This window comes from Talpa occidentalis, unplaced genomic scaffold, assembly GCF_014898055.3.
Source record: "Talpa occidentalis isolate TD23 unplaced genomic scaffold, MPIMG_talOcc4v2.1 talOcc4.16, whole genome shotgun sequence".
Taxonomy (NCBI): domain Eukaryota; kingdom Metazoa; phylum Chordata; class Mammalia; order Eulipotyphla; family Talpidae; genus Talpa; species Talpa occidentalis.
This window is the reverse complement of record NW_023601653.1, coordinates 12,529,808-12,555,670: the sequence shown is the minus strand read 5'-3', so window position 1 is coordinate 12,555,670 and position 25,863 is coordinate 12,529,808. Positions and strand designations below refer to the sequence as shown.

At 40.0% G+C, this 25,863-nt stretch overlaps 1 protein-coding gene across 4 annotated transcripts in view; it reads right to left on the bottom strand.

Annotated features, from left to right (window-relative positions):
• Positions 1–25,480, bottom strand: part of IGF1 (insulin like growth factor 1) — a 73,535-nt gene extending 48,055 nt beyond the window's left edge. The window contains exons 1-2 of one of the 4 annotated variants that reach the window (XM_037513763.2): positions 25,141–25,480; positions 20,468–20,624 (exon numbers count right to left, since the gene is read on the bottom strand). In XM_037513763.2, coding sequence (XP_037369660.1) covers positions 20,468–20,624; positions 25,141–25,203 — 220 coding nt within the window. In that variant the 5' untranslated portion in view covers positions 25,204–25,480. Of the gene's footprint in view, positions 1–20,467; positions 20,625–23,309; positions 23,537–25,140 lie in introns of those variants that run through there. The other 3 variants (XM_037513764.2, XM_037513765.2, XM_037513766.2) reach the window with 3 other exon arrangements.
• Between the last annotated feature and the right edge of the window lie 383 nt (positions 25,481–25,863).

Here is a 25,863-nt window from a genome sequence, read left to right as displayed (position 1 = left end):
TCCATTCACTCTCTCTCCTGGAGGAGTTTGGCTGAGAATGTAGGGGAGGGAGTGAAAGGGAGGAAAAATATGGCCCCAATCACCCACCAGCCATTCCTGGGTTTTGATTAAAGAGGAACATATTGGCCCTGCCATTCTCAATTAGCAAGATCCAAATGTAGTTTGACTTCGAGAAGAACCAAAGACTCAGGTTTCCCAGGAATGATCCTGCTCAGAATTCTGACTCAAAACCTAAAGCTTCTTAGCTTCTCAGTGGTGGAGTCTGCAGCGAGTGCCGTTAGCAAAGTGACATTGCAGGGGCCAAGGGTTACACAACAGTATGATGTCAACTTTCTGATGGGAGCTGGGCTATTGAGCAATGCCACTTGGAAGAGAGAGCTCACACACAGAAACCTGTCCAACGGTTCTAAGAATTTTATGTCTTTAAAAGTATTCAATATATTTCTTTATGTGTTGGGCCTCAGGCGTTCCAAATCCCCGATTAGTGTTTTTCCAGAATTCTCCCCTGAATCTAGGGTCAGGCAGTGAATTTCCAGTTGAGTTGACAAGCTAAGTTCCTTTTAAAATATACCACAGTGTAACCAGAATTGGGCATTTCAAGTGAGGGAGGGATTTCCCAGAAAGGTCCTGCTTGTGGCATCTGCCCTCTCTTCCTAAGCACCTCTATCAGCAGCCTCTTTCTTAATGCTGAGTCTGGGGTAGCTGGAAGCTGAGCTTCCAGGAGGCAAGGTAAGTGGACATTGGTGACATATTCCATCCCCTCAATTTAGCAGGCGAGAGTCACACAATCCCTCTTGCCTGCTTCATTCCCAACATCCCCCATACCAGGATGCACCTAGAAGGCAGCTTGGATGGGCAGCCATTTCTCCCTCCCCTCGCCCCGATCCTGGAAAGAGATGAGGCATGAACCTGAGCAGAGGCTGAGGAGTGGGCTAAGCACACCCAAGGGGCTCAGACGCCCATGGGTAAGTCCTGAACAAGTGATCACGTAGCTGCAAGTGCGGCCTATGAGATGCGGCCCTTCCTCTGCCGAAGCTTGGCTTACCCCATGGTCACCAAGCACCATGGATGGGTATTAGCTCACTAACAGACGTTTGCTAAGGAGCCACAGAACAGAGTAGTTTTGTAAAGAATCTCCTTCATGAAAAGGAGAACTGGACACGTTGACTATCTTGGGAGTTTTTGAGGGGCAAGTTTTGCCCCTTTGGAATTCCTAATGCTGATACCTAATTTATCTGCTCATTTCATTTAAAGAAAGGGGCGTGTGTGTGTGTGTGTGTGTGTGTGTGTGTGTGTGTGTGTGAGTGTATGTTTTCTGATCTAGAAGGTAAGGAGAGATCCTGAGGAGCTGATAAAGTGTGAACAAATGTGCTTCTAAAACTAAAACCTGAATTCTAAATTCAAACAAGAAGAGAGTCTTCATTTAGGGAAAATCAGAGAAAATACCTCAAGAAGGAAAAGGTATCAGATCTGATAGTATGTAATAATATTTTGTCAGGAGTTTTTCCCTCATTTCTGTTCAACTACAGACTTTCAGCTAGCATTAATCTTCTAATCAAAAGGGAACAAATCTATTTATAATTGACATAAATGATAGTACTATTTATAGTTCTCTTTGGTGTTCCATGTTTCTCTGTGGGAGATTTTCCCTGAAACAAAAGCCTACTTTTTGAAGTAACAGCATTCCAGGGACAGCCTCGCTCATTTCTGTTGCCCAAGAGATGTATTTAATTAACCTCTTACCCCTACTCATGGGATGATGGTGTGTGGAATTCACTGACCAATAATATAGCTACTCTTACATTTTCCCTTGCAGTTCCTGTCCACAGAAAGCACGCAAGACCCCCAAAAAGGAATGATGATCCCCACAATGTAGAGTAAGGTGTGTGAGCCCACTCACAATTTCAGAATGTGCCAGGTCTAGTATCCTTCCAATACTAACAACCCTTCATTCCAATGATATCTAGAAAGGTGCAGCTGTTCTTGATTTCCTGAGAATTTTGACATGCCTCCACAGGTATTATCTCATCGGACATACCTTTTGGGAGCTAGCTCTGGCTGATAGCATCCATTTTTTAAAAAAGATTTATTTATGCATACAAGAACTGAGGTACAGGCCAGAGATGTGGAGGGGGGTGAGAGGATTCATCTGGGGCAGAGTAGGGAGCAGAACAGGCAGACTGACTGAAATATACTTCTGAAGGGAGCAATAAGCGAGACAGGAGAGGTCTGCCGAGCCATGTGGGTCACCTCCCTGGCTGGGGATCAAACTTATGTTGCAGTGGCTGCAGATAGCTCCACAGTGCTGCGTCTTAACCCCTTGCACCTCCAGGGAGGCCCCTGATAGCACCCTTTTTAATAGGTAAGAGACTTGCTGGAAGGCACCAAGCTTACAACAAACCAGCCAAGTGTCATCAGCCAGGTTCAGGTTCCCTCATCTCACCTGCAGGCCTCCTTTTGTATCTTCGACCACAAAATTGATATTCAAATATACCCAGACATTGACTGCTGGATTCCTGTTAAATTCAGAAAAACCTCTATTCTGAGGAATTCTTCTGTGCTGAAAGAAAAGGAATCAATGAGGCTGATGTTCTCCACATCAGCACCAACTATGGGAGGCAGAGGGTTACGTGGAGAGGTAGCAAAAGACTCCAGGTAGGATTTGGATGCATCGTTGAGCTTGAGTTGGAAAGATGGGCCTGGCAGTGTCACAAGGAGGGATTCTTTCACAAACTTTCCTTCAACTCAAAGTCAAAGCTGTTGTTCACATAGCATTTTGACCTTGGTTGGATTACAAAGCTCCTCCAACTCACTACCTATTCAAGGACCTGAGGCAGACAGAAGATGCTTGAAGGTACTAAATTCTACCTTACTTTTAAACATCAGTGGAAATCCTCACAATACTACATAAAGAGAGAGGACGATAAAATTCCTGGTATTCATTTGGAAACTTAACATGTTTTGAGATCTGCCATGTCCATGAAGAGTTGGGGAAACAAAGGAATGTCACCTTTCCATATTATTACTGATTTTAATGCTGTCATTTGATTTTGATGACAGTTCCTACGTGTGGGTCAGGTTACATTCTTAACCAGATTGAAGGTAATGGGAGGCAGGATTTTAAATGACACACTGACAACATGTTAGGTGCTCATTCATATTAGCTGTCTCCTCATGTTTCAGTTTTCTCTTCATTTCTAGAACAATACAAGGTAGTCCTAAAACGCTGCTGAACTTGAATTATATTTTAGAAGAGTGACGGTCTTCTTTTGGGTTCATATTTTATAACTAGTCATTCAGATCCAAACCCATTAAGTTGAGTTCATTTCTGGAGCCACTCAGTTTTGACTCTATAACCTTGCAACTTGCTGACAGCCCTTCTGCTAGCCAGAGTGACTTTCTGGACATTCAGTAACTTTAGAAAGGGACACTCTCACATGTAGTGTGCAGAACTCTTTTTGTTTCATTTTTTTCCAGGGTGTTTGTGCTCTAGCTGATGCTGTCTTAATTCAGCTGGGCCCTCAGGACTAAATTGATTACTGCAATTTTAACATAAAAGGAAGACACTAAAGGGCTTGCTGAATCTCCTTGTAAGACATGCAATAGTGATTTAATCTGAAGATCACAGCCAGCTTCCAACAAAAAGGATCACGTTCTGTTTACCTAAATTCCCTCAGTAGTTTCTTTTAGATACAGTTTTTCTCACTCCCTACTTCAAAATGCCTCAAAGTCCACGGGGGTGCCTTCCGACTAAGCCATGTCTGCATTTCAAATGAGTTACTGCCTTCTTATGGGCCCACATAACTAATCTAGGCCTGGAAGGTCAACGAAAAATGGATAACTTAGTTAATTCCATGCAAACACTGTCTGTACTGTGGATCTTACCGAGATTAATAAAACAACTCTCATCGTTGAGAAGCTTAGAGTCAACCAGATGCTATAAAGCATGAACTTTCACCGAAAAAGTTAGAATAGATTACAAGTGTTGTATGAGTAATATTGCTATTCCGTGAAAAGAAAGTTGACATCTGGTAGAAGATTTTATAAAGGAGGTGATATTTGAGAGAAGGACAGAAAGAAAGTCCAGAAAAATAAAACATGTGGCAATAAGTCATGTAGGTTGGATATTGGGATATGTAGCAGGCCTGTCAGAGCCAAGTAACTCATGAAAGGAGTGAAGAGTGAGACACTAGAGAGTGGTGGGGATTTTAACAAAGTAAAAAGCATGTGCCAAGATAGAGGGAAGAGTTATTCAGTAAATATTGACAGATAATTCAAAGTTTTACAAAAACATTGTCTTGGCCAAACAAAATATTTCTGACAATTGGATGCAACTTAACAACTGCCAGTTTGCAAACTCCACTGTGGGAATACACTTGGAAAGTTAGATAGAGGCCTTATACAAAATGCCTTACTATCAAATTGGGGAGTTTGGATTTAATTTACTTAGCCATGGAGGGTCACTGAAATTGTTTCGAAAAGGGATAAAGTTATTAGAGTTGTGCTTTAGAAAGATTAATCTCAGGGGTGGGATAGCTGGTGTCAAGTACTATTGAGCACAGAGCGATCATTGAAGACGCTGTTGCAATAGTTTTGGTGAGTGATGAGGAGGACATAAATAGTGATGGGAATGGAAGGCAGGACACATGTGTAATCTCCCAGTGAATTGGTAACAGCTGTTCTGAATCTTGGTGCAGAAAAGGCTCAATGCTACAACTTGCTTGTCTGAAGACGGGGTTTGATGGTCTCCGCTGTCCAAAACACGCTGAGTGATTGTGTAACTTGTCCATTACATTGGCTGGAAACCTGGCCTTTCCTGCTTTCCACAGTTACTGGCCCAAAACACCACTTGCTCTTGAAGAAATATCCCTTCAATGATCTCTAAATGTTTTCAGATTTGGTTTCTTCACCAGAAGGATATGATTGTCTTTTAAATTCTACCTCAATACTTCTATACTTAAATACTCCTTACCTCTATACTTAAATTCCATGTTGTTGTTTTGAGGAGAGCTATGGATTTAAAGATAAGATTTATGTCTTATTCATGTGAATCCATAGTGGCTAGACCAGTACCCAGAGGTTAGTTGGAAAGGAAATAAGTGAATATGGAATAAAAGAGAAAGGTGTATGATTAATATCCAGAGAGCTCCTGCATATCTGGGGCAGGTGTGGTGTGATCTATGTATGTTGAGACCAGGTAGGTACATGGATGAATGATACAACCCTGTAAGGCTCTGCAGTGGGCTGGAGGGGCACAAACCTTATATATAGGCTCCAGTGAATAGCTGCCCCTTAGGAATGTAGGCCCACAAGTGGTAGATAACCCAATTTTTTTCAAGAGAAGTTATTAAAACTTGCTTTATTTAAAATCTCTTGATTTTTATAATTCAAAACTTAAAAGAATATATTGAGTGGACCAAACAAAACATGTCCATGAGCTTGAAGTAGGAACTGGCACATTTTGCAGTATCTGCTTAGGAGTATTACTCAAGGGGGCATAGAGGTTGTATTCATTCCTTTCATGATTAGTGTTGTGCTAACCTGCAGGCACTCAATGGATGGTATGACCTGAAATAATTAAGGGAAGAAGCATTCCTATTTGATTCAAGCTTGGGGTTATAGGATGGCTATTTCATGGGTCCTCACACCCTAGTGTGAAAGAAACCCTTTTGAAGGCACAGCTTTATCCCCTCTTGGGTATTGCTTAGCACAGAGCAGGTACCTGGCTGATGGTACTTTAATTAAATTAGTGCTATAATTTTACTTTCATGGAACAAAAGTGATTAAAAAGAATGCAAATAAAGAAACAAACAATAAGATCCATGTCCAGTTGGATTTCTTAAAAGATTTTAGACATTTCCTCAAAACAATAGTAAACGCTAATTCTGGAAAAGATCTTAGCGATTATCTTGTTCATGTTCTTTTCAGCAAGTAGAGTGCCAAGGAGTCAGGGTTACTGTAGTAGAAAAACAGTGTGGATTATTCTAAACAAATTAAATATGTAATGGTGGGCTGGGTCCAACACCACCTTATTCTTGAGGTGACTATAACCAAGAGGTGGCAGTACTTACAGTTAAAGAAAAATGTGTCTGGAAACTCTATCTATGAGAATTTCCTCCTGGATACCTTTTCAGAAGTGGAATGTCTTGGTTCACCTTAATGTCATTGTTCCAATAAAACAGATTTTGAGACTGACCCATCGGATTAATCACAAAATTGACCAAGTCATTTAGTGGTAGAGCTTGAAGTAAATCTACAATTACCTCATGATACCTCAATTACCTCTAATTCAAAACCCTCCTTATTTTCTAGTGTCATTCAAAGAATAGATGTTATAAGCTGGCCATTTTCACTTTTACCTGACCTGTTGTGGGATAATGTCTCTCTGAAGAAACCATGTCATTTAAGATTCTGAGGCTTTCATAGATGGGCTCAGCCCACAGATCTTGAGGATTTCCAGAATGAGTCTAGTGAAGGATTTCAACTGGAAAGCAAGCTGTTTCTTTGAAAAGCATTTTAAAAGTTTATCTTTCTTCTTCCTATGTGACAGAAACCCACTTTTCTCAACTTAAGACCATTTCTCTTAAATCCCAATCAAAACCCTAATGGAACTAATCAACTCCTCAAGTCATAAGAAACAATAGTAGAACCTGGCTGAGTATGACAAAGGAAGCAATTTGATATGAGTAAAACACACATTTGTCCACTCAATGCAATTAGAATTTTTTTTCCTTTTTTAAAGAACTCTTTCTTGGCTGTTCTTGAAATATGTAACTATTGAAAAAGAAACTGGCAAGATCTTAAGGACTGGATCTCAGTTCCTGGCCACAGTGATGGGTTTGGAAATTGCAGCCACAGCAATTAGGAGTTCCAATTACCAGTTCACCGAAGGTCAGGCCAGGGGGTTAGCCTTGGAGCAGTTCTAGACTTCCAAAGGCTCCACCAACTTGAGAGAATCAGGACTTGACAGAGTTGAATTAGCACATACATTGTTAACAAACACAAGCAGATTTGGCCCCAACGATGTTTTTCAAATCTTCAGTGAAAATTCAGCTGATCATAGGGCAGAGGTACAAGGGATAAAGTCCAGAGGGTGGGATAGGAATGGGAGACAAAATTTTACAAGGGACAGGGAAGGGGACTGACCCTATGTCAAGAGACATTTGTGTTAGTGAAATATTTGCTGCAGGCAGAGTTATCCCAAGAACACCACAGAAATAGTAAGGTAATCAGGTCAACAGCGGCCTAGGCATCCATGGGCCTGCCTTGTGATATGAGCTACACTCCATAGGTAGTCAGGGAATGCACTGCTGTGATTTGTAGATAGCAGATAGGTCATAGTTGCCCAATAGGAACCCACAAGCACCTACATTATTCACAAACACAAGCAGGTTTGGCCCCAATAGTGTTTTTCAAATCTTCAGTGAAAATCCAGCTCTAATTCATGTGCTTTCCTTAACCATTGAACATCAACAACCAACATGTACCTGTTCCTTCCTGTGATTCTTTCCACCAGGCCTCCTCAAACCCTAATGTGCAGACAAATCCCCTGAGCATCCATTTAAAGATGCATATTTGATTTAATTGGTCAGGAATAGGGCCCTTGAAAACTCCCAGGTTGCTTTGAATGTCAAGGCTCTATATCTGTCTTTATGTACTAAACTATATTTCTCCTAAATAACATTGATAGGTGTCTTTTTAGAATGTCTGTTAAATGAAATTTTCCCACTATAAACAAGAGATTTTGGTTCTCCCCCAGGTCCCCTCCACCACAGAAACACTTTCCTTGGTCATTAAATCTGTTTTTTTCCAGGAGATAGATTTCTCTGTTCTTTATTATTGCTGTTGCTGCTTTATTAGGAAGGAATAGAAATCATTTCTATTGATTGAAACCAGTCTCCCACTAAATGATTTTAGATATTAAGTGACCAGATCCCACTTCAGAATGAGCCAGAAGTAAACGCTTCTTTACTTCTATGTCTTTAGCTTACATGTCATGGTATTTTTGTGTGATTTTGCTGAAATTTCTTCTGCTTCTCTGAGCAAGGAGCTTTCCATAATTGTGGTGCAAACCACTAATAATTTACAGAAATTCCAGTCAGATTTGTGGCAATACCACCTTTTACAAGTCCTATAATTCATATTACTCAGGGTCCACAGATTGTCTCTTAAAGTAAGTCTGAAATTATGTCCATTATATGAATATGTTATTGATCGTCTCAGAACCTACCCCCAAATGTCTGTTCCATACTGGAAGGCAAGAATCCACAGAAAACAAGTACTCTTTAGAGAGCCAAAAACATCTCTACACCAAATTGAGAGAGTAGAATTATCAGGTGAATGCAGTTAGCTGGCAGTCATGTCTATGCCAAAAACATAATCATCACTTTAATGGGGAACATTTGTGGTACTTGACAAACTCACATTGAAAGAGTTGAATCCATAGGAAGGAACAATCTGAAAATGGTTTCAATATGATCCTGTTTTTTTTACTCAATAGCCATTGATTGTGGGTGTCCAGGCAAAAGCAATGAGAAAATGAGCCAGCAATAGTCTTACCCTTTGACCATATTAGATACAGTTGCAGCTGAAATTTGTTATATGTTGCAGGGACAACAAAGCATCCATATGGAACAAATATTTGGCAGTATGGCAGCTGATGAAACCAGGAAAAATTAGACAAATTATCAATTGCTTGCTCCCAAATTACACCCCCCCTCAAAAAAAAGAAATTAGATCCATTTTCAGTAGCTTTGCTTTCAAATTTCTTCATTCCATGAGTCACCACTACCTTCTGCCAAACTAAATATGTCTATGAACGACTGGAAACTTTAATGGAAAGAAACATAAAACTCAAAATACGTAGGAAAATTTAAGCTTCTTCATGGAAGACCTTCATGGAACATTAGCAAGTCAGGGATGTGTGGAGACAGAAATAATGCATCGATAATACCTTTTGTTTTGGGTAGCTCCTGGTTAACAAGCAATACAAAATGCAGGACTAGTCAACAGCTGACATGACTGCAAATTCAGATTCTTTTTGAAGGAATCAGATAGTAACTTTTTTAAAAAAAAAGCTTTCAACCCATCAAACTACTAAGGTCTATGAAGATCCACAGTCCTACAGCTAGGTCAGTCAGATCTGGGATAAAGAGACTCCATGATGTGTGGTTGAAATTGGGAAAAAGATTTCATGGTCAAGGGAATGAATTTTCAAAGGCTACTCTATTGTGGTACAACAGAAGAATGTGACAGTGTTTCACCTGAGTTTCTGTATTCTGTTACTGTCACCTGACTTTATCAAGACTAAATTTAAAGTTTCCAGTGGACTGAGAGTGAGGTGACTGAATGGTAGCCCTGTCTTTCCCACCAGCAAGCTTTGTGATTTCATGCACATCCTGTTTTTTTCTGGACCTCACTTTCCTCATCTGGGAAGTAGGAGAGCACTTGACCAGATTGTTCCATATGGTTCTTTCTAGTGCTCCCATTCATCAATTATACCTTGGCAGATAGAAACCACTTGTAGTGTCCTCTAGGGGCTGGTGCTCCAGCTGTTGTGTACACCTTGGAGCTTATTTATCAGGTGTGTGTCATATTGTGACCTTCCTTTGCCCACAACTGCTCCCTTTAGTGTAAATACCTCAGATGAAATAAGAGAGGAATTGTGTGGAGGTTCTGTTCTCAAAACTACTTCCATAAGTGAAATCTCTTTGTAAAGATTCCTATACAGTCCTTGAAACGTCCCTGTTGACTTGAATTAGCTTTCTATTGCGCTAGGAGAAGTGTTCGCTGGGTCAAATGTGAGGGGTGGTCCCAAGAGGTGACACCCTCAAATAGACATTTTCTTCTATCTCCTCAATTTTAGTAGCAAATGGAAAGAGCTAGTGAGATGCAAATGTTGAATATCTGATCTCCAAAGTAATTTTTCATTAATCTTCTCTTTCTATTAATCTTCTCTTTCTGCTCTCCAGTGGGGAGAACAAAAAGTCCCCTTTCTGGGGACTGGCAGGAGAAATAGCTTTGGAATGACTTTTTCAGCACCAAGTCAAAGAGTTTTATCAAGTGCCCAACACAGGATGCTGTGGAGGACAGAAGAAAATCTTTTAAACTTATCTCTATTCTTTGTATTTTGTTTTTCTGAAAGAGATCAAAATAGAGAGGATGAAAATCCCTAGCAGCAGTAACTAGCATTTAATTGTGTGGTTCAAAAGTATCTTTGCTATGTCAAAATTTTGTGTCTCTGGTTGCTGTTGGATGTGAAGTCACTGGGATAGAAGGACCACATGGATATTAGTCTATATGGTGATATAACTTGCAATTTTGATTTCACCAAAGCCATGCTCAAACAAAAATATTCAATCCCTCTAAGTCAGGCTATGATAAGGAAGCAGTTTAGATGGGTAATCTGAGAGCACAAAGATACTTTTCTGATTAGTGAGTGCATTCCTTCTGCTGAATGCTGCTTTTTGAGATTCTCATCAACAGCTGACTTGGGAGAAAGGGAATCTTCTGCCTACATTGTGATACTACAGTGACTAACTTACCACCTCATAGAGACAGACTCTTTAAGTGAGCTCAGTGTAGAAAAGTGATATACCCCACATTTTCTCTGCTTCTGCCAATGAGGAAATAAACAGTGATACTGAGTGAGCAAACTGAAGATCCCTTCATTAACTCTTGGGTGGTCAAAATGAAAAGTATATGAGAATAGGAAATACCACCAGGCTTTATAAACTTAGTAAGTTGGGAAGAAACACTGCCAAATTACCTTCTCTAGAATATAATTATTGAAGAACCATTGAATGAATGATTCAATGTCTAATGGACAAAGTCAAGTCCCTAAACTAAGTTGTGCATGGTGATGAGAGACAAGACAAGTTCAGTGCACAGAAGTGACATGGATGGAAGACCCTTTCAATTTCCAAAGTACTTCTATAGCAAACCTCAAAACAACCCAGGAATGATATATTTATTACTAATTTACTAATGAGGAATGTAAAACCCAAGGGTGTGACTCCTTTGAAGCTGTTAAGTGTGGGAGCTAGTGAGAGGCAAATGTTGAGTATCTGATCTCCAAAGTAATTCTTCATTAATCTTCTCTTTCTATTAATATTCTCTTTCTACTCTCCAGTGGGGCTCTTTCTGAGAACAAAATGAGTGTGATGACACATAGAAAGGAAAGACACAAGAAGGGAGGAGAAGAATTGTGGACACTGGTCTTAACCATGTTTTTCACTCATAAGGAACTGAGAACATATTATGTGACCAAGAAGGAAAGAGCCACAAATATAGTCAAAGAATTGGCTTATTTTACATTTGTTCTAGCAAACTTCTAAGCACACATTTTGTTCTATCTCATTTCTGCCTTCCCTTACTACTGCTACTAAAAGAAACAAGCACCATAGCCAGAAGAAGAAAGGGAATATCCACAATACCTGTTACATATAGGTCCTAGGCTACATTTTTTTAATTTTTAGAGAAAAGCTTTCAAAACCACAATGACTCTTGCCATTGCTAACTCTGGGCAGTGGGCCACATACTCCTGACTACTCAGTGAGTTTGTGCCTTACTTTCATTCATGGCTGTCCTATTTCTCTACTTGCTCCTTTTCTGGGGCCTTCACTAGTCCAGTAGTTCTCATAAAGGGGACATTTCAAAATGACTGGAGACATTGTTGATTTTCATGACTGGGAGGTTGGGAGAACCAGCATCTAGAGAGTAGAAGCCAAGTGTGGTGCTAAACCCTCTACAATGAACAGGGAAGACCCCCTCCCCCAACAAAAATTTCTAGCCTGAACTGTCAATAATGCTGAGGTTGAGAAACCCTGTTGTTAATGGCATTGCCTGGATAAGGTGAGTGGGGGAGGATGAGTATGAAGTAAGTTTCAAAAACTTGTCACTTGGTTTCACAAAGTAACTGGGGACACCAAGGAGGAGAAAGACAGGGGTTTGAAATCAGTTTACTCCAGAATTCTAACTCTCGGTGCTCCTTTCCCCAGTTTCATAGATAATCAGGACTTGGCTGCAAGCTGGTTGGCTCAAGGCAGACTTTCTTAATCACTTGCCTCTGATGAAACACCCATTTCATCAGGGTAAATGGCACAGAGGTAGTACCATCTTCCCAGCAATAGTCACAGAATTGACTCTATGACTAACACATTTCCAAAGCTTAAAAGGACCCCTCCAACAGTCTTCCTAAAACCTCATAAAGGCCACAGAAGAAAGAAGAAAGTCCAAAGAGGTTCGGAGTACTTGGTTGGAATCTGTAAAAAAATCAAGTGTAAATTTCTTTTGGCCTGGGGCTGTCAGAGAAATGTCCAGAATAAAGGCTGATCCAACAACTTTTCAGATTTTCCAGGAACACAACTTTGCTAAGTCATTCCAAAGTGGTTCTACCCAAGTTGACATTGGAGAAAGTGACCAAAGAGTCAGAATAATATAACACACAATGAGCCTAAATTATGATGTTATGTGGACTTGGAAGGCTCAAAGCACATCTGAAAACTGTGCATTATATAGGAAACAGGGAATCACTTTAGTTTGTGCAAATTTCTATAGTGATGGCACAAAAATATGAACTTAAGTCTCAGGTGAGCTTATTCAAGTAAAAGATCCACTAAAATCTGTATACCTTTGGGTGAACTTGTTTGGTGGCCTTTCCTGGTCATTGACTATACCAGCTAACTTTGACCTAGGCATGGTTCATTGCTGCCAAAGATGAGTTTACTGCATTGTTGTCAGAAATGGAATCAAGTGTCTGCTTTCACCTCTGCCACTAATTAGCAGTGTGGCTTTGGACATGTAATTTCTTTCTGAGTTTCATTCTTTGTGTTTTACCAGCTTATTTTTCAAGGACTTCCAAGCTCATAGCAGCTTCCTTTTTTCTTTGAACAATTAGGTAGTTTTCAGGGGAGCTAGAAGAGAGATGTCTACTTAATCAATCAGCAGGTTCTTAGGTATCTTCCCAGGGACTTCAGCATGCCTTTTTATTTTTTTAACATCTTCTTCATGGAAATTCTTATCCCTGCAGAGCGCCTGAACATTTAATGCAAAAGGTTTTAATTTAAAAGACTGTGTGGTCTCTGCTGGTTGCACAATTTTTCTTTGTGTCTGTGCTGCTGCTGATCAAATATTGCAAAGCCATTAATTACCTTATGCAGAGAGCCACGTGCAAAAGTTTTGGCTAGTTGCATAAAGCAATATGCCAGATGTAAAGTAAGTGAAGGGTTTTTCTTGGTATTTAAGGTTCAGTGAGAAAGTAAGAGGGGCAGCTATGCCAAGAATGAAAAGTCAGAGCTTGCCAAGTGCTCCTTTAAGTGGCTTTAGCCAATGTGAGACTAAACAATGCATTAAATAGGCATACAACTAACTGCAGTTAAGGAATTGCATGTCAAATAACGGCTCTTTGCTAGAGTTTAAACACGATCTCATATATAGATAAAGGCAAACAAAATGTTAGGTTGTCATCTCCTTGGTCTAACAGCTCATAAGGCCTGTGAATTTGAACTTTGGAGGCAACCAAAAGTAATTCTGTGTGATGTAAGAGCTTGCTGATGTTTTAGAGAGGTGGAGGATGGAACTCTGCCAGGGCAGCAGCTCAATGCAAAAAATGATTTTTTGCCACCATGGTTGTCAAAGATATCTGACTACATAAAAGCACAAAGGCTTTGTAGCCAGTATTGGGATAGATGAGTGATCTCATTGGAAGAGATCTTGTCCCTGTTTTCAGGGTGTCTGATTCCTTGACATGGGCTGTGAAGTCTGGGGGGAAGGCAGCTAGAGAGATGAAGTTGGATCTGGATAGTTATGCTGGTATGGCACATGGTGTCTGAACAAGGTATATGGGGGTCCAGAGAATTTGAAGAATACTAAAACCCTCTTTTGGATACAAAACACCCAACCTACCAGTCACTGGAGTTCTGAGACATTCTAATACTAGTGTCTTCAAACCCCTGGTTTAGTGATTCCTGCACAGCTGGTAGCCTTGCATCCATGGTTGCTCCTGTTCTCCTTTCGTGGCCAAGATGGGGACTTCCCTTCCTGCCTGGCTCCCTCTCTGGGTTATGGTAAATTGTGATCACGGCTCCCTTCCCGCTTCTCTCATTGCACACAGAGAAAAATGCTTGGTCCACATTATCTGGCTTGGATGATTTGGTCTTTCAGAAAAACCAATAGAATTAGTAGCTGTAAGAAATGAAGAATTTGTGCTTTGCTGATAGAGGAAGAAGAAAACTTGATGCTGGTTATACAGGCTATCTTGGTAGTTCACAGGCGTGCTACAGTGTTCTGGCTGAGTAGGATCTAAGATTCTTTGAAGACTTGCACAATAGCAACCTCTAATCAAAGGAGATTCTACTTGTGCAGCCTGGGGAAATTCTGCTTATCAGTACTTATTAATTCTACTTGTTAGTACTTTTTGAATTTCTCTAGCAAGCAAAATATAGGGTTATTTCATGGACATCTCTCTCATGCCTTCATTCAAAGTGTTCAGAATCAGTTGAGTCAGCCAGGGATAGGGATTCCTGCTCTTTATCTCTTAGAGGAGGTCTGGGATTTGGAAAGATCTCTCTATGCTATGCTATAACTCTTTGCACCTTTAAATAATGTGAATGGTCAGATGAACATGCTTGTTGGGGACAAGAGACCTTGATTTTAGTTCTGGATCCATTTAGTGAGGTAAGTCAAACAATCACAGTGTCTTACATGCCTCATTTGTCCAATGAAGCAATAATTCTTGCCCTCCAAGATGAGGGTAAAGACAAAGTGAGAGCTATTATGAACAGATTTTGAAAAAGTAAAAACGCTATTCAAATCTAAGCTATTCTAATTACTGATGCTACGGTATAACTACTATCTCTAACAGGTTTTATCAGCTGCCCCTAAGTAGAGAAAATATGTGTATAATTTATTGGCATATTTCAGACACCTTAACCTTTACATTAGACCCTGAAACTGATCCCAGAAAAGAATAAATATAACTAACATGTAGATGGTGCTATGTGCCAGGTGGTATTCCAAGTTAATGTGTGTTAATATATTAACTCAATTTAATCTTAACACCAATTCTCTGAGGCAGGTCCCATTTTACATGAGGAAATTGAGGAACAAAGAGGTTAAGTAACTTGCTTAAGGCCACCCACAAAGTGAGTTACAGAGCTGGGATTTAAACCCTGGATTCTTGGCAGTAGAGACCATGTTCATGGTCTTGGACCCTTTGCTCTCCTGTTTCTTATTTCTCCATCAGGGAGGAGATCATCTTGAAGAGCATTCAAATGTTGAGAAAAAATGCAAATTATTTTCTAATTTTGCACAGAAGCTATTATTTTCTTCAGTTTTTTGGTTGCACACACTAGTCCTTTGGGGCATATTTAAAGAGTAGTAGCAAGCTTTTAGGGTCAGTGTAAAAACTCTGTTTTTCTTTAAGAATATCTGTAGCCTATTAGTTTAGTGGTGCTAATGAGGCCTGACCATAAGGTCAAATCCCACATATGCCAGTAAGTTTCAAAGAGAAAAGCTTTTCCACAGCCAGTGACTGTACCCCTAATTTTGACCAGCTGTTATGCAAGTGCAGGCTAAGGGTACCAAGTCAAGAAATGCAAATGGCACAGCTGAAACCCAGCCCTACTCAGAGCAATACTAATGCTGGGTAAAGGTATCTTTAAAGGTCAAAATTGTGCACTCTCTTATTTATTGCAAAGGCAGTAGGTATCAGTTTTGCTCAAGGTTTAGAGACCTATAAGTTCTTAATTGTCCCCTCTAATTTAATACTGGGAAGTTGAAAATTTAACCCATTCGCTTGTCCTTGTGCTGAAGATGAGAAATGTCAGTTGGTCATCCCCAGCAAAAAGAAAGGGCAATGTGTTTGCAATGTGCTTGCATGTGTTCTCATATGGTTGAACTGCCTGCGTGTCTTTGGTCATGTCTGAGCTTCCATTCCATCCCTGAGAGGTTGGAACCCAAGCTTAAAACAAACAAACAAAAAGAATCCCCAAAGAAGCTGGCTCCTCTTTCTTTGAGTAGGTGGAATCTTCTGTCATTGAGGATGAACGGAAACTATGTAAAGAAGATAAAGGAGACTAAATGTTCTTGGGCCCTACTTAAATCCAAGGTTCTTCTTCCTTGAATAGCACCAAATCCTTGTTAATTACAACTCAGACTATGAGTCTGTTAAAGTTAGAAGAGGTCATTTACTTTGACAAAATCCCCTTGTTTTATAGACAAGGACATTTCAGCCCAGGAACTTTAAATGCTTGCCAAATCCATACAGCTAATGAATGACAGGTCTGGGAACAGTTTTCTGAGCACTGTATTTCAAATGAAAGAAGCTTGAGTTAATAGTAGTAACCTCGATCTAGGAAGGTTACCGCAATCAAAAGCAATGAAATTCATTGCAAAGTTTCACTTCGACTCTTTACGAAACCCACAAAGAATGCCATTTGTTCATCCAGACCTGTTCTCAATAACTATGCACAGGAACTATGTTTTACAAAAGCTATAAATCTGGAACAGCCGAAAGGCTATCCAACTTTCTTTTCTAATTGATTTACTTCTCCTTTTTCCCAGACCGCTGAGGTAAAGCATATACAGTTTATTTAAGGGACTGTTTATAGACTCTTAAAACTAAAAAGGACCCTAGAAACCTGCTTTCTTTTGGTTGCTCTTAATTGGAACCATCCAAGATGGTTGGTTGTCCATCAATTTTTTAAGTATCTCCAAGGAGAGAGATTCCACAAGCCCTAAAGCACATGTTAAAATGGTTAATCACCATGACTGTCAAAAATTCTATCTATGGTGAGCCTAACTTCTCCTATTTCTCTTGAAACTCTTCCTCTTGCTATGTTTCATGCAAAATGAGGTTATAACAAGCCATCCCCCATGAGGGCCTCATAAGTCTGGTAATAGCTAGCTCTTCCCCAAAGTGCCACCTCTATTATGCCACCATTTTTCTCACAGGACTATGAAAGCACAAGACTGGTTGATAGGCTCTCTTGCTATGATGTATAGGGAAGAATCAGTAATTAGCTCTTCATTGGAACTTTCATTTCATAAAATGTCTGGGGAAGCTGCATTAATTATAGAGGAACTATTCCATTTATGCTGGGAAGATGTTCAAAAAATAGATTAGAAGCTTGATTCTACTGTGTTCTTGTGAAATTTGGGCTTGTAGAGAAATATGAGTTAATTTACAGCTTAGGTCAATCTATGCAAAATAAGCATTGGGAACAATTTTATTCCCAAGAGTTCTGTCTCCACAAGGGTTAAAAAAAAAAAGCCTCTCCTTGTTAAACTTGCTGTCTTGACTAAAAAGGTATATACAAAGACAATTTTCTTTTAGATATTTGAATTTCAGACTAAGATCAGAAACTGCCTTCTACCATTTAAAAAAATCCATACCTTCAAAATAGATTTGAGTCTATTTGAGTCAGCCACCATGTACTTTGAAAATAAGGATAAAAACAATAACAGAGTCAACTGAGCGAGGGAAGAAGCAGGGAAAACTGCTTTACTCTAAAATATATTTCAAAAACTATAAATGCTTTGAGTTGATCTCTTCACACACAGCAAATCTCAGGGGACATAAAGGAAACTCAGTAAAATTTGTTGACAACACTTAATGCCTTTAAGAATAATTGGCTCGGATACAGAACAGATCATCAGAGTAACTTGGAGACAGAGAAGATGCAGTGTCTAGATCACTGCTGGTATACATTGTATTCAGTTGAAAAAAGAAAAACAGTTTTATCAAATAGTTGGGTAAATATTAGACGAGAATTGTCCAAAGTACTTGACAAACGTAATTCTTAGGGTTTTAAAGACAAACAAGTAATTCTATCCCATTCAATTGGATTCAATTCAATTCAATCCAGTATGAGGCACTACATACCAGCCAGGCTTTGGATGAGATACTGGGATTCAATGGTAAATAATATAGCCTTTGGCATTAAGGATGCCATTGGGAAGGTTGATCCTAGTTAGGTGATTTCAGAAATGAGACAAAATAGGAAAAGAATAAAGGACTTTATTCTCTCAGAATTATTTTTCTCTTAAGATATTGATAATACCTATGTGCATTTTTTATTTCCTCTCCTCATCAGATTGTGAGTTCCTTTTTTTAATTAATTCATTTTTTAAAAATTAAGTACCATTGTTTTACCCCCTTGTTAATTTTTTGACAGTACAGGATTTCTCCACTCAGGAGTGGTTACCATAGCTCAGTTGTGAGTTCCTTCCAGGCAAAGTCAACCTCATTCATCTCTAGGCATCTCATTCAGACCGAGTACAGTGCCTTACACATAGCAGATGCGCCATCAATGTTTTGACTTAAAGAATTTAAAGGGGCTAAATTTTCTTGGGCAACAATGTTTGTCTACTTGACTAGAAAATTAACCAGAATGCTTTTGTCTATGAGGGTCTATGTCATTCAAAGAATTTACATAAACATGGAATTCTATAAGGCAAAATTGATGAAACATAGATTTCCAATGACAATAATAATACATACTTTATAAATCCACTTTCTATCAGTCATATTGTAAATACCAAGAGTTTCCATATATAAATTTCTCCTTTCAATATATTGAGACAATAAAAAGTTGCTAAACTTTGATCATTAGAATAATTGAATAAAAGGACCCTTCCAGTACTGTGAAATTGGTTTTTATCATAATTGTCCAAATTAAGTATAATGAATTATATCATTTCATATGGTTACTTGAGACTGGATTTTTTTTTCCTTCTCATTTTTCATCATGCAATGCAAACATCACAGCCCCCTACAGGAGGCTCCAGTTTCTGTGCATGGAAATCCTGGAACATGTGATCTTGTACATAATTCACCCAGGTACATAACAGAAGACACTTATAGGTTTGGTGATTACTGAGTGAACTAGATCAAAGGAAATTGCACAAAGGAATTATCAAGGCAAACCCCAAAATCTTCTTGGGCATAATAAGTGAGAACCACCTATTTAATTTTCAAACCCAGAAGCAGCAAAGTGAAGAATAATGACAACCTATCATTGGGTGATATTGATGTGACACATTTACCTTTTGCAGGATGTTTTAAAGTTAAAACAAGTCTGCTATTTGAAAAGAATCCACCCAATGTGCTCATTCATTGCACTACAATAGAAAATTGGATAAAGTTTCTTTATGGCCAGAAGAATAAAAGAATTCACCCAATTAAAGCATTGATTGGAAACAGAGGGTGGGAGTTTTCCCATTCAATTAGTAGAAAGCACTTCTCAATCTCTGTCCCTAGTTGTTTAAAGGTTATTTGTTGTCAAATCTATGATGATGCCAGCCTGTTCCTTCCCATATTCCCTTTCCATCCCAGACCACTATCCATAGACCCTTCCCCCCGAGTCTCTCTCTCTCTCTCTCTCTCTCTCTCTCTCTCTCTCTCTCTCTCTCTCACACACACACACACACACACACACACACACACACACACACACACACACCCCTTCCCTGGGAAGATGACAGAGACTTGAAGTGTATGATTCATCATAGGAGCAAATCAAAGCTTAGTGGGTAACTGAGGTAATCTGTCTATGCTTGAATGATACAAACTCCAGGAATGATTCATGCTTACAGAGGCCTGAGTGCCAGCTTCCTGGAACTCTCTAAAATTCCAAAGAATTACATAGAATGAACACCTGGCTTTAACTCTCACCATCCTGTAACATACAATGAGACAAGTGCCTGGGAGGTAGACTCCTTGACTTCTGGGTGTGATATTATTTGCAATCATTGGCCTGGTGTCTACTTTTTATTGGCCATTGACTTTTAAATCACCCGAGACCTACTTATAAGTGAATTTGTCAGAAATCCTTCCCAGATGGAGGCATCCCCGGAGCACCCCAGAGTAAGAAAGAAGTAACAGAAAATCAAGGTCAAATGGCATAGAGGCCAAGTTGGTGTGGCACTTCCGTTTGCATTTAAAGAGAACCCCCATATGTTTAGAGGGGTGCCTCTGAATGCAGTTCACCTTCCATCTGCTCATGGTGATTTCACATTGTGCAGAGCCATCTGCAAGTGCCTCCTCATTCTTTTTCCAAGTCCTCATGAATGGAGAGAACTTACTCTTTCACTCCAAAAACCAAGCACCTAAAACAGGTCTACCTGTTTCCTAGATCCATATAGGAGCCCACCAGATCTCAGAAACAAAAACCTCAGTCCCCCAGGTGGTTATTTTGTTCCCTCTTTTCACTGATAAGGTGAAAATGGTGAGGGTAGATAGTTGTGGGAAAGCTCAGCAGGAAGTAGTTAAAAGACAAACAGCTAAGGAGGAAAATTCCATCCTAAATCTGCAAAACCTGCCACAGTCCAGCCGAAACACTCTGTTTCCTTTAAGGTGAGGAATCTCAGCAGCCCAGGATGGCTGCCAGCTCGGGCAGCCATTCAGTTATTCACACACTCCCTGCGGTTGTAAATCCACAGAGCAGCGAGAGGGAGGGCTACTTACTGAAATAAAAGCCCCTGTCTCCACACACGAACTGAAGAGCGTCCACCAGCTCAGCCCCGCAGAGTGTCTCCGGTCCAGCCGTGGCGGAGCTGGTGAAGGTGAGCAAGCACAGGGCCAGGTAGAAGAGGTGTGAGGAGGACACGCTGTGCATCTTGACCTGCCGGAGAAACAGGAGGGTCATGTTTCCTCATTGGTCCTCGTCAGGGGGCAGGGGGTCAGGGGGGGACAGGGGTGCATTTATCCCCAACGTTCCATTACTGTCATTCATCGGGGCTCCCTGCACTCAGTGTGACCGAGTGCCTGAGAAACCATGGGGTGTCGTGGCCTGAGCACACCTTGACTTCAGTCAACCTGTGCTTAATCCCCCTGTGACTGTGGGACCTTGGAGAAGTCCTCCCTGAACTCTTTGATGGGTTTCTATTACAATTCAGTTCAATGAGACAAAAGGGCTAGAACATTTGCTAGGAAGGATGCAGTGCAGTTATTGCAATGGGACCCCACACTATTCCAAGCTTCTGGTAAACCTTTTGCATTATCAAAAGTTAAATTGTGCTCAGTCCAGACTTGGGGCCAAACAGGTTTTATTAATTTAGATTCCCTTAAGGTTGACCAACCACACATGGTATATGATTTCATTATTGTCCAGAATATTATATTAAACAGAACATCACCCCCAAGTTAGAATTCACTCTGGCTAAAAAAAGGACTTGTGAAGATACTATGTAGTGTTCAAGTTTTGTTTTCTTTCTTCACTTAAGTAGCGAGCAAGAGTGGGATAGAGAGAGATAAAGACAGAGAAATAGAGAGACAAAGAGTGATTGAGAAAGACAAATAGACACACAGATTTCTTACCTGGAGAATACCAGCAGTTAAAACAACCACAAGTGGAAGTAAAACAACAGATATAAGAAAAATGTGAAGATATAGGAATGCAATTGGCTCATGCTAAGTAGACATGACTCCTTGTACATTCTAAAGCTCCTGGTGTCAAGATTAATATCGAATCAACACACATGGAGAGTATATTCCATGAACAGGGCACTGGGTTCAAAATCCTATAAAATCTGTTTTTTGGTTTGTCTTTTGTTTTTTTTTGGTTTTTTGGGTTTTTTTTTAGTCTAAGGAATTCTGACTTCATCTCTTGGAGGGATTTAGGTGTCACTGTATTCATTTTATAGGAAAATATACCAAGGGATCCTTGGTTGGCTTGACTTAGCAGTCCTGACCAAGGTGGGCTTCCTGTGACTCCAGCCTCCCCTTACTATAAGGGGGAGACACAACACTAAGGAGGTGTTTTCTTTTCCCATATTACTGCTTGTAGCATCAAGATGTGGTTTCTTTTGGGAACCTGCCAAGATGAGTAGACTCACTCTCTCAGCTGCAAGTACTTTCAGCAACATTGGAGTCTCCACTAGGATTTTTAAGTGAGGAATCCTATTGACAGGGTTACAGAGTTATCTTTTAGTTGGAAAACTATCACTGTAAAAAGACACTCCTTGGAACCTCACAGTCGTGACAGGTTCACTCAACCCCATCACCTTTAGAGAAACAGACTCAGTCATTTCCTGGCCACCCCCTAACCCTCCATGAACTCTCAATGCCCTGGCTCTCCCTCAGTGGCAAAGTCACTGCATCATTTCCATATTTTTGTGGCTAGATCTTCAACTCAGCAATTGGGGAAAAACCTCAAGCGCCTGACTCTGGTTAACATAATGTAAATATTTAGTTAATGTTTGTAAAGCAGTGGAAGATGAAAAACATCCTCTATTTGCAAATCATCATAAATAATGGACAGAAAATAGAAGAGGAGGTGAACATTTCTTATTTGCTTAATAAGACCCCCAATAAAGCCAAAGCCAGTGGGAACCAAGTGGTCATTCTGTGCTCACTTTTCAGAATTATAAAATAAATCTTGGGTGGGGGTTTCCAATTTTGAAATACACAGTAGGGGTCTCCAATGGAAACTTCAATAAATCCAATCCAACTTGATTTCATTGCTCTTTTTAAAAGAGCAAGCTCTTTGGAGTTGATTGATCTTGCAGAACATACCCCCATACTCTGGCAATAGGTGGGTGCTAGAATATGCATCATCCATTCCTATTTCTCCTTCTTCTTTGTGGAGTTTATAGTAATGCTGATGGCCAAGCACCTGCAATTACAGATGCCCTCGAGTTCTTCAGTGCTGGTGAAATCCAGGGGGAAAGTCATTCATTTTTAGCTTTAGTGAATTGAGAACTTTACTAGATGCCCAAACTATATTTTTAATAGTTACTCCTGATACAACACATTTAAGTTCAACAATATAAATCTTTAACATTTAAGAACTTAAGATTTTTTTTTATAGACATTTCCCCACCGAGCTATGTTGTCAGGTAAATATCAGCACTAGTTTTAGGACTAATAGAACCTCCAGTACACTTTCCTTTAATTCATGGAACAGTCCAGTCACCCAGAGAGAACCAGAGAATTTATCACATTATGTCCCCCCCCACAAAAAAAAAACAATAATGAACTTGCTGAGGAGTTAAGCTTAAAACAAGTGGCCCCATATGTTCTGCACTGCCCCCTGGCCTTTTATTTTGCCATATACAAAAGAATAGAAGCAAGAGAAAGGAAAAATCCAATAAAGGAATAGGTAGGGAGAACTAAAAAGAAAGAAAAGTGAAAAAAATGAAAAAAAATTGAGATCACTCATTAAAAAGTCATTCACATAGCTAAAATTTAAAAGGCCTTTCTTTTTTTTTAATCTTAAAAAAGTAAAAAACAATTGAATCCAGATGTCTGGGCTACAGCGAAAATGCCCAGCAAAATTTGAGGGCAATAGTCATAAGAAAATACTCACTGTAGGTGTAACCATTTTTGTTTGTTCCAGATCTTTTACAGCAGGTCAGGATGGGTATTATGAGGCTGATGTGAATAGAAACTGAGGACTTAAAAACATGTGCTGTTTGGTGGGTGGGGTTTATGAAAAGCATCTAGTTACATTTGGACACCCGGCAGGTATGCTGTGGGCCTGTGTAAACTGCCTTTTGTCCATTCAAACAAATTGCACAGCTGGGATTTGAGTCAATCTATTCCCCCCCCAACCCCCCAACCCCCAATTAAGACACCGATTTCCATTTTGTGCTCATTTTGGCCAGTTCAGACAGTGACCCAAGCCCCAGCCCTCTATCATCTTCCCTCTGACTCAAACACTTGCAAATACCTTGAGACCCAGAGTACAATCAGCATGTGAGTTCAGACCCTAGCCAGGACACCTTCATTCACTGAACTGCATTTCAAACACCATACAGCTCCCTCAAAGCACTAACTGCTCCAAGCACAGGCTAAAGCAACAACTTACAGCTAGCTTGCCTCCTAAAAAGTTCAGCACACACAGCATGCAAAGTGCACTTGGAGTCAGTTTTCCAAACTTATAATTAATGCAAGATAACATGCTACAGCCTCTTTCACCATCATCTAAACAGGGAAACGAAGCCCCAGCTGCTAGACCACATAATCCGCATGTGTTTGCATCTGTTGGCTTCATTTCCTTTAAGAGCAAGGTAGCCGGCATTCTGTCTTGGCAGCTCAAGGGCAGCAAAATCAGGTGCTTTACAGGGATGTATCTGTAACTCCCAAGCCACTTATTTGTCTAGGAAAAAATCCTAGTGGTGGAGTATCTGAAAGCAGCGAATGAACACAGTCCTAAGTGGCAGAGACGCTTTATGAATTGAGCACTCAGGCAATTGCATAGGAAAGTCAGTGACAGCGGCTTAAAAGTGCTTGCAAATTGGAAAAACACAAGTTTGGAAGGATATAATTTTGCTGAGAATGGAAACTTGAACTAGGGCCAGTGACTGAAAACAAGAAGTTGGTCCATTGACAGCGGCAGCCAAATTCACCTAAAGAGACTTTACAGCACCCGAGCATAAAATCTGAGTTTTACAACACACATCCCCGAGTCCAAACTTTGCTCGTGAAAGTCCTTTTCAAAAGAGAAAAGTTGGACAAGCCGTTGCTGAGCAAGTTTCCGCTTTCCATATACAGTATGCATTTGTTTAAATTCCCCGAATATGCAAGGTCAGCAAGAGTTGTCAAGGAGTTCTTTTACAGAAGAGCACATTAAACTTCACTAAACTGAGCATTAAGTGCAGAGAGTTCCGGGACCTTAGCTCCAAAGATCATACTTAAAAGCTTTAATATAATCTAAATGTAACTCTTTATAGGAGGCATGCCTTGTAATAAAAGTCCTGACAACTTACACACACACACACACACACACACACATGTGCCCATACACACGGACATAGTCTTAAAAATAAAACATCTGCACCTGCAAAAAAAAAAAAAGCCCCAAGTCCAAAAGTTCGTATTCCTGCTCTGTAGCCCTTAACCATAGAGAGGATTTAAAAGAATTTTCTATAATAACACCACTGAAGCCCTGCAGAAGTAGAGGATTTATCACAAGTACCTTGCAATAGTTTCTGCTCATACAGATATCTGTGCAAAGGCATCCATCTCCCGGAGCTATTTTTTCAGATCCCACAGAAATGCATATTCAGCAATTTATAAATAACTCACAGTTCCGAAACAATGAAAATTCTAAAGTGAATAACATTCCTAGGCAGAAACAAACAATACACAATTTAAATAAAATTCCCCAATGACTTCAAAGAGTAAGAAATATTTACCTTCAAGAAATCACAAAAGCAGCACTTAAATAATTGGGTTGGAAGACTGCTGATTTTTCCCATTGCTTCTGAAGTGCAAAGTCTGGAAATGAATTGGTTAGCAGGAATAATGAGGCAAAAAGAAATCCAGAGAGATGGGAGATGTTGAGAGCAATGTCACATTTCAATTTTGAGGACTTTATTCCATTGCGCAGGCTCTATCTGCTCTGAATTTAGCAGTGACAGTGAGATTTAGCAAACAGAAGAGGGATTTAGAGAAAATCCTCACATTTATCTACAAAACACAGACACTGTAGACAGGAAACAGCTGGGGGAACATTTGCCTTCTCTCTCTCTCCCTCTTCTGGCAAAGTTATCGAGTAAGGACTTTTTTGGGCATGGTGACAAATAACATCATACCTTTGCATTTTAAAACTAGAGCACAGAAGCATTTTTTTCCCTTAAAAGAATGTGCGTTAGTGACAGGGTTAGCAGACATTAAAACGCTGGCGCTGCCACAGAATATAAGAATCTATTCTTTGATTAACTTTCTATTGACCACGGAGACAAGCGCGCGCGCGCGCGCGCGCGATCGCGCGCGAGCGCGCGTACACACACACACACACACGCGACACACACACACACCTCTGCTTACACACCTTATCGGTATTAAAAGAGTATACACGGGGAGGGGGTGAGCAATTTTACATGGTAAAGCGAACGTAAAATTTACAAAAAAAAAAA